The sequence below is a fragment of the Sinocyclocheilus grahami genome, unplaced genomic scaffold, assembly GCF_001515645.1.
Source record: "Sinocyclocheilus grahami isolate Dianchi unplaced genomic scaffold, SAMN03320097.WGS_v1.1 scaffold18.1, whole genome shotgun sequence".
Taxonomy (NCBI): domain Eukaryota; kingdom Metazoa; phylum Chordata; class Actinopteri; order Cypriniformes; family Cyprinidae; genus Sinocyclocheilus; species Sinocyclocheilus grahami.
The window spans coordinates 689,758-698,666 of NW_015505197.1; the positions used below are offsets into that span (position 1 = coordinate 689,758).

At 34.8% G+C, this 8,909-nt stretch overlaps 1 protein-coding gene across 1 annotated transcript in view; it reads right to left on the reverse strand.

The window, feature by feature from the left end:
- Positions 1-2,103: 2,103 nt before the first annotated feature.
- The window catches only part of LOC107552916 (VPS10 domain-containing receptor SorCS3-like), a 93,334-nt gene continuing 86,528 nt past the window's right edge, over positions 2,104-8,909 (reverse strand). Inside the window, exons 24-26 of the mRNA XM_016234952.1 lie at positions 4,984-5,089; positions 4,536-4,771; positions 2,104-2,918 (exon numbers count right to left, since the gene is read on the reverse strand). Of these exons, the coding sequence (XP_016090438.1) occupies positions 2,857-2,918; positions 4,536-4,771; positions 4,984-5,089 (404 nt within the window). The 3' untranslated portion in view covers positions 2,104-2,856. The remainder of the gene's footprint in view (positions 2,919-4,535; positions 4,772-4,983; positions 5,090-8,909) is intronic.

The following is an 8,909-nucleotide window of genomic DNA, read 5'->3' on the forward strand; positions in this document are numbered from 1 at the left end:
AAGTCTGAAACCTGAATTTTATAGCACCGCTCCCTGGCTGACAGTATAGTATAATAATGGCTTATTAATTTTTTTAGCAATTAATGTTCACACAGATCCATAAATGCACAAGTAGGGAAAATACATTATTTATTTTAGTTGAAGTTGAGCAGAGCGGGACATTTTTAATCGTACATAGCAAAACAAGTTTGCGCAATAATGTGATGTACAGTGTCATGGGACATGTAGTTTTACAATTTGCGTACAGTCTCATTAACTTGCAATTAAGCCGGCCACATGTGAATATTGACTGAATTTAAAGTAGGCCCATAACAACAAAATACAAAACACTTAGCGTAGAGTGTGTGGTGAGACATCCAACTATTTTCTTTGCTTTACATTCAATCATAATGGTAAATGAGATTCAAAAGGAAGCGACACAGTCCTTGGAGGCAAAGCTCTGTGTGCTATACCATAAAATCACTCAAGCTCTTATCCTACCCTTCTCTCCCTTATCACATAAACATGACCACTAGGGCTCCCTGGACGAGATAAAGCTAACTTTGTTTCAGGCAGAGTGCTCTTTTGTCCATGTTACTCAACTTTAATTTTCAAATGCAACCATACAAACTTTGAAAAATGCTTAGAGTCGTCTGTGATTGTACCTGTGTTTGTGCGTGGTGTGTATATGTGAGAGAGAGCTAAAATTATGAAAAATATGACATTCTAAAGGCTACTGTGGTGCAGGATATTTAGACAGCCTTTGTCCAGACCAGCAGCCTGCACATTTACGGGTGGATATTGAATAGTGTACAGTGTGTGTGTATTTCTTTGTGTACGGAGTCTTTGAACAGCTTCAGCAGATCCCGGAGTCATAAAAACGTAACATACTGAACTCTTTTATTTATTTCCTGTTTTGTTCACCAGATGCACTCTCTGTGTCCTTCTTACTGAACCATTTCGATTTGGAGTTTTCTTTCAAAACTGATGATTAATGAATTTGCTCAATGAAATATTTGTCTTGTTATTTTAACTACACTACCATTCAAAAGTTTGGGGTCAATAAGATTTTGTAAAGTTTTTGAGAGAAGTATCTTATGCTCACCAAGACTGCATCTATATGATAAAAAATTACTGACACTAAAAACTCTTTTTTTTATTGTAATATTTCACAGTATTATTGTTTTCTATTTTAATATTATCATATTAAGTTGAATAATTTATTTCTGTGATTGCAAAGCTGAATTTTCGGCAACCAATACTCCATTCTTCGGTGTCATGATCCTTAAGAAATGATTCTAATATGCTGATTTGGTGCTGATGAAACATTTATTATTTTTATCAATATTACAAACTGTGGTGCTGTTTAATATTTTTTTCAAAACATTTTTCCCAGAATTATTGGATGAATAGAAAGTTCAAAAGAACAGCATTTATAAAAAAAAAACCTGTCACTTTTGATCAATTTACATCCTTCCTGAATAAAAGTATTGATTTATTCTAAACATTCAGTGTACTTTAAAAACTGATTAGATTAATCTTTTGCAAATATTAAAATGTTCAGTCTTTCTCTTTTGGGAAAATACCCTATAATATAACGACTGATCACTTCAGGTTTTTGTCCAATCAAATGCTCTCTAGAATAAGAATGTTCCTCCCACTCATGCCACCCGACAATAACTGGCAAGTAGCAAACCATGTTTCATGTTTCGTAATGGGGAACAAAAGGCACTTGAGTCCCACCCAAAATTCAACACTGGAAAGCAACTGAAAGAAAATAGAAAATATACCTGGAATGGTGCAACATACAGATTATGCCAAATAACACAGTTTACTTTTATTTCAGTAGATAATCTCTTTTGTATCCTTTCATTTAACGTGATCCTATTAAAGATTTTTCAGTGTCACAAGTCATCTTCTGTGGGCTATTTACTGGAGGAATGAAAAGATGATGGTTGTTTGGAAATTGCCTTGAGAAACTGGGATACACAGGCCATTCAATTGTTACAGAAATGTCATGAAAATCCATTGTAAAAAAATCAGTGTGCAGTCACTAATGTAAAAATACATTTATTCAGATTAAAGTAACTTTCAGTTCACATTCAAATAGAAAACTGGCTGTCAGTTATTAGTAGCGATGAAACATGCACTCCAAATGAGTATACTTCTAAAGAATACTGCATTGTGAATACTAACCAAATTAAGAATATGTTGCCAACTTACAATAGTAACACACATTGCCAAGGCACAAATGAATGAGTTCAGCAGATGAGGCTTCTACACAGATGAAGGTACCAACCTCTGTTTGTGCCATATCTACTCAACCCTAAAACCATGCTCCTTATGACCTCTTAACATTGAGTCAGATGAGGTAAGCATCAATATAAACATACATAAAGCTATAAGCATATTTCAAATGATTAAATATTGATTTTTCTGTATGAAAGCGTATAACATATGATTTGTGAACTCTAAAAGTGAGCTGTTTTACAAATGTGAGGCAGTTAATCTTATATATCTACAAGTTAGCATGCGGAGAATGATCTCTTATGTTTACAAAAGGAATTGTGTGCCCCTGCTTAGGATCAGTTTCTCTGATTATCGTTTTAAGAAAGAATTGTGAAAGAAACTACTCCTTAAGTGCTGATATAATATATAATTCTACTGCTTTCGATAGAGATTTTGATTTAATTTACATCTGTAATTTATAATGTCTTGATTAACACTTAAGGAATTGTTCAATTATAGGGCTCAAATGTAAAACACCACAATAATAAAAAAGGCATAAGCACCACAATAACAGAAAAAGTTAAGGGAAAAAAGTATAATTATACATGTAATACAGTTGATATCATCATCAAACCTTCCATCATCATTTCAGACATTGGTGCAGTTTGGAATCTGCCTGGTCCTTTGCCGCTCTCCAACCCCAAGGCCTCCTAAACACACACACACACACACACACACACACACACAAAGCAGAAAATCGCTGTAATTGCAACCAACAGGCAAGGGCAACTATGTGATCAATGATTTCCACTTCAGTGTCATGTGATCAGTCCTTGATTACTGTGAATCAAAAAGTCCTGGGACACACAGAAGACAATCACCTTCTCTGACAGCAAAGTAATAAAAGTAGAATGAATGAACTGGGGTCCATCCACTGACCTCACGCTTACAAACAACAGATACACACAAAAACAAGCACGTCTCTCTTCATGCTCCTTAAACACAAATTTCATCTTTATGAAGATTAAAGATGACAGAAAAGGACTTCCCTTGTAAAAAAAAAAAAGGGCGCTTAATTTTAGTGAATGTGTACTTGTGTACTTCAAATCTTAAAGGGGTCATCGGATGCAAAATTCACTTTTGTTGTTGTTTGAACATAAATGTGTGTTGGAAGTGTGTGTACACATCCACCCTATAATGATAAAAATCCACCCAGTTTTTTTTTTTAAATCCCTATTTTAAAATGCTCTTTCTGTTCTGAGATTCCGGTCAGAATTACGTAGTTCTGCACAGGCCGCTCCAACGATAGTTGATTGACAAGGCCGTCTTACCTTAAGACCCGCCCTGAGTGAGCTGTGAGCTGTCCGCCATTGTGTCGACTCCAGAGCAGGGGAATACATGAATGTATCCGATTAAGCGATTGAGGTGTTTTGTTGCTGGATGTAATAATGAACATAGCAGTCGTCATTTACGCCCGACATCTGAGCCGCTGAAGACGCAGAGGATTAACGTTACTTTCGTTTTTGAAAGGAATGCGCCGATCCCCGATCTGCCTAAATGCGTTTAAGTTCACGCGAATCATTCATGATCCAGCTTCATCTACAGAAGAAGTGAGTATAAGGGTTTTTTATCTTTGCAAGTTTTACGCTACTACTGAGAAATTTTAACCAAAGTACGTTATAGACTTTTCATTAAGACCCTAAAGAATCATATCAACTTGTGGAAAATGGGCATCCAATGACCCCTTTAATATATTTTTAAAAAGCTTTACTTGTAGATAGCATTTTAATAATGATATAAAAGACCACTAATGTGTGCTTAAAGAGGCTACACGTTTCTTAACACTTTTAAGTACACTTTGTAATCATGTCAAATTAAAAGTTGCATTAAGTACATTTTAAATTGTTGTTTTAAACTTTTGTCATGCTTTAAAGATGTACACTTATTTTGATGTGTTGACTAACATACTAAAGCACATGTAAAGTACTTAATTATAATTTTACTGTAGTGTGCTTTGATATTACATTTAAAGTTAATATATTGCAAAACTGAGTCAAAATTGAGTAAAAAAAAATCACTCTTAGGTTTAACTAACTGCATTTCATATCAATTTAAACTACAATAGATTTTCATTTAATTGTAAATAACATGCAGTTAAGTGCTCAAAAACATTGCATTCAGTTTGCACAAGTATATTCTTTAAAAGTAAATTGTTTCCATAAAAAGCACTCTTTTTATAAGTATGCTACACAAGAGTTTACACAAGAGTTGTTAAGAACAAGAAAACCTAGCATAAATATTGTGTATGGGATAATCACTTATCTAACCTGTGTTGTGAGCCTCCAGCTCCTTCTCTATCAGTTCTCTTGGAGGTGGCAGATGGCTGAAGTTGTTGTGTGTTCCGGTGTTGGAGGCAAATGGTGTTTGTGTTGTGTGTGCGTTGCATGTTGTGAATGAAGTGGCTGTTGTACGTGTGCCATTCTTCTCCTGTCCGACAGCACTGATCATCTCGGGCTCCTTCTCATGGGTGTCCTCTGTCTCCACATGGATCCATGGGATTTTACTAGTGTTGTGGAAAAAAAATGGGATGGGTTTTTGTTTTTAGTCCAAGTAGACCAGATCAAGAGGAAACTGATGGTCACTGATGCCAATAAAGTAAGCAAGCATCATTTGTCAGCATTGGTTGGTGTTTCCAGAGCATATCAAAATGACATTGTATTATTAGCCCATGATTTGTTGAGCAGAACTGGGAGATTTGGGAGGGGTAAGGCTTACCGTTTGAACTTGTAGATGAAGACAATGGCCAATCCCACCAGACCCAGAGAAACCAGTAACAGCATGGCAGAGCCACTGGGGAGAACACTGGAGTCCACCAGAGGTGCTACGGGCAATACACAGCATAGCTCAATGTCTCATCTCACAGTCTACTCTGTATATAAAAAGCATGCATTTAATGACTCCGAAGTGACTTACATTGCATTCAAGGTACACATTTTTATCACTTGCTCTCTGTGGGAATCAAACCCATGACCTTTGCTTTGCTAGTTTTTCCCCCCAGCTACAGGAAGGCAAATGCATACATAATGCTTTCTGTGCTTTATAATCAATTGTATGTTCTTATAATAAAAAAATATATAAAATATAGTTTATTATATTATGAATCGATATTAAGCCTATAATGCAATATGCATATTTGCCTGATAGTTTTCTACTTAATAAAATAACAGATATTGATATTGATATTAATAGTTATTGATATTATAAAATTAATGATTACTATGCTTAATGTTTCATATATTGTTTATAAAGACTAATCATATTGAAAATATCAAATATGATATAGGTATAGGCCTATTTATTTCAATCATGAATGCAATGCCCATTTCATAATGTATTATGCTCATTAAAATAATGACTATTCAGTCATTTAATCATTGTATAAAAAAAGGTAAATATCAATTTTAGAACTTTACCTGCTCTATCATTATTCAAATCTCAGTGATTTTCACTATAACTCTTGGTAACATTATTGTATTAATGAATACAAAAACCAAATTTTATGAATACATAAAAAGAATCATGAACCAAAAGAAAATCCTTCAAATATTTAAAATGCTATCCAATAAACAAATTATTCTAAATATTACTTTATCAGAATGATCATTGATAAATATAAATGAAGGAAGAATATATTAGGGCTGTCACAATTCCTTGATTAAATTCAAGTACTCTATTATTAAAAATCCTCTACCGTGTCGATTAACTAGCAAAATAACGGAAGTGGCGAGTTCCACGGGCGAGAATCCATGAAAAGCATTATTAGTCCGCTTTTTAAGGCTGCACGAAATATTAAAACCATTTAAAATTCAAAATTAAGCATAGAGCTACTGTGAATTCACAAAGGCTGCGATTCAATTAAATAAACATATGGACTGCGGGTTTAATATGCCCTTTATTTATATGCATTTAGGTTACAGCTCCATTCACAGTAAATGCTGCTCCACACAGACAGTTATCATTTTCATGCGCGGACCGTCTCAAACTCCATCCTTGCATATTCTGTGAGTCTGAGTTGCTTATAACATTCATCATGCACCATATAACATGCACCATTCTGTCAGATTTATAAGGTAAATAATTTATAAACCTACGCCAACACAGGAGAACACATCATTATGCTAACTGTTCACCACAACTTCAAAATAAAAGTTTAAACCCTCTACAGGCATTTGATATAATACATAATGTACATAAGTTACGATTATATTGTTTTATTACATTATGTGTTTTAACGTTTGTTCAATAACCAATTATTATTGCCTCATTGCTATTATACTGTATATGTATTTTAAGTCATTTTAAAGTCGCTTAGGTCTGTTTTTATTACCACACAAAATTATCAGATTACTCGATTAATCGTTAGAATAATCGGCTGATTATTCGATTAGCAAAATATTAGTTAGTGACAGCCCTAGAATATTACTGTAATATAGAATATTATATTACCAGTATGTTATTGGTATAACAACAGCTAACTGTGAAAACAAAAAGTCTGTCGACCACGAATGTCTTTGCTGTCTCTCAGAGCGTTTCTGATGTGTGAGAGGCATATCCATTTCAGTAATTCTAAAAACTGTCTCACTCGTTCACTGCACACACACACACACACACACTGCAGTCCATCCTTCAGCCCTTTGAGGGTTGACGCATGATGATTGTGACCTTTCGGCAGAATGCAGGAGGCAATCTGAACCTTTTCCTGTTTGGAGCAATGAAGACAAATGGCCGTGTCTGAAAAGGGTAGAATTATATGTGGCAGAGAGACACTCTTTATGATCCTATAATATCATTTCAAACTCACTATATTGGTCATGCTCAGACAGGCTCCACATGATCAATATTAATCTAAAGTCCAGGGTGGAGTATCTGTTCTCTAGGTTTTCTAGCACCAAGAGAAGGTTGAGGTATTTGACACAATGGATCGTAAGCAAAATAATCATGTAGTGTACTTTATGTAACCACAGAAGCATAAAGTCACCTCACATAACCACAGACAGCGCTGTAATTTACCACAAAGAGGCAGCAATTAAATGCAGATCACAATGCGGTAGACAGTTAATAGCCCCTTTCACACATTACTGGTAAATTACTGTTAAGAGATCATGTGTGAACAGGACCTTTTCAGAAATACTGGTAAATTCATTCCGGCAATTTACCGGTATGAGAAGTTGTAAAATTAACCAGTAAATTACCGGTAATGTGCTCTGTGTGACTGCAGCACAAGATTACCGGTATGAGCACATACGAGTTCAGAACGAGCTGACGCAAGACATCTGCTGGGTCAATCATAACATTCTGAAGCAGATGATGCATTTACTCCGCACTGTTTACGGAAGTCAAAGAAATGTTAGATTACTTTTAATACGATGCCTCTGGGACAAAAGCAGCGGCATGAATATGAACGTTTGACACAAAAGTGAAAACATCAACAAAAACACTACCTGCATATACACCTCTCCATGTTTACAAACACAACACCGGGAAGCGGAGCTGTTTAAAGGTTGTTTCCAGTTAATGATGTCACAGAATTTACTGGTATTTTGAAATTGATGTGTGAATGGTGCTTTACCGGAAATAAGATGGAACATCATTGCCTGTGTGAACAGCGCACTTTTTAATTTACCGGTAAAGTAGTTCCGGTAATTTTATGGAAATGTACTGGTATTACTGTGTGAAAGGGGCTAATGTAACACAACCACAGACAGCAGTGGCAAATGAGCCCTATAACCACAGACAGAAGCAGTGCAATGATTTTGTGTTGTCAGCAGTGTTGGGGGTAATATATTACAAGTAACGCAAGTTACGTAATCGGATTACTTTTTTCAAGTAACTAGTAAAGTAACGCATTACTTTTTAATTTACGAGAGAATATCTGAGTTACTTTTTCAAATAAGTAACGCAAGTTACTTTTTTTTTTTCAATTTATTGATTGACAGCTCTCCTGTCCCCATGTTGAGAGAAATCAGAAGATGTTACTGTAGTTCAAAATAAATATGAATATGCATTAATTAATCTCACTCAAAAAAAAAACACAGATTCAGTATTCCTCAAAATGAATAAAAATAATGCAACTCAGAATATGACGCAAACCTGCAATAATTAAATGTTAAACAACACAAATATCCTTTATGTATTTAATCCCATTCTATTAACCAATGTCTTTGCTTCTGACCTTCGATGATTCAGTTCAACCGTACTAATAATCAAAAATGACTCTAGACAAACATTTGTGTCTTTTTTTTATTGCTGAAGTGTGTTGAAATTTCTTCTTCTGCATTCAACTGTAAGGACGTAAATTTACATTCTCTTCAGCCTGAGGCTTATTAATTTCACTTTTGGTGTGAAAAGGCTTTTATATTTGCCAAAAATAAAACTTTTTTATTTTAAAAACAAACAAGCAAGCCCTGTCCAGATGTAAAAAGTAACGCAAAAGTAACGTAACGCATTACTTTCCATAAAAAGTAACTAAGTACCGCAATTAGTTACTTTTTTATGGAGTAATGCAATATTGTAATGCATTACTTTTAAAAGTAACTTTCCCCAACACTGGTTGTCAGAGAACATTGATTAAAATCTTAGGAACAGAAACTTGGTCTGTCAGGACCACTATCATCAAAGATGATTGACAATTAGCATACAGT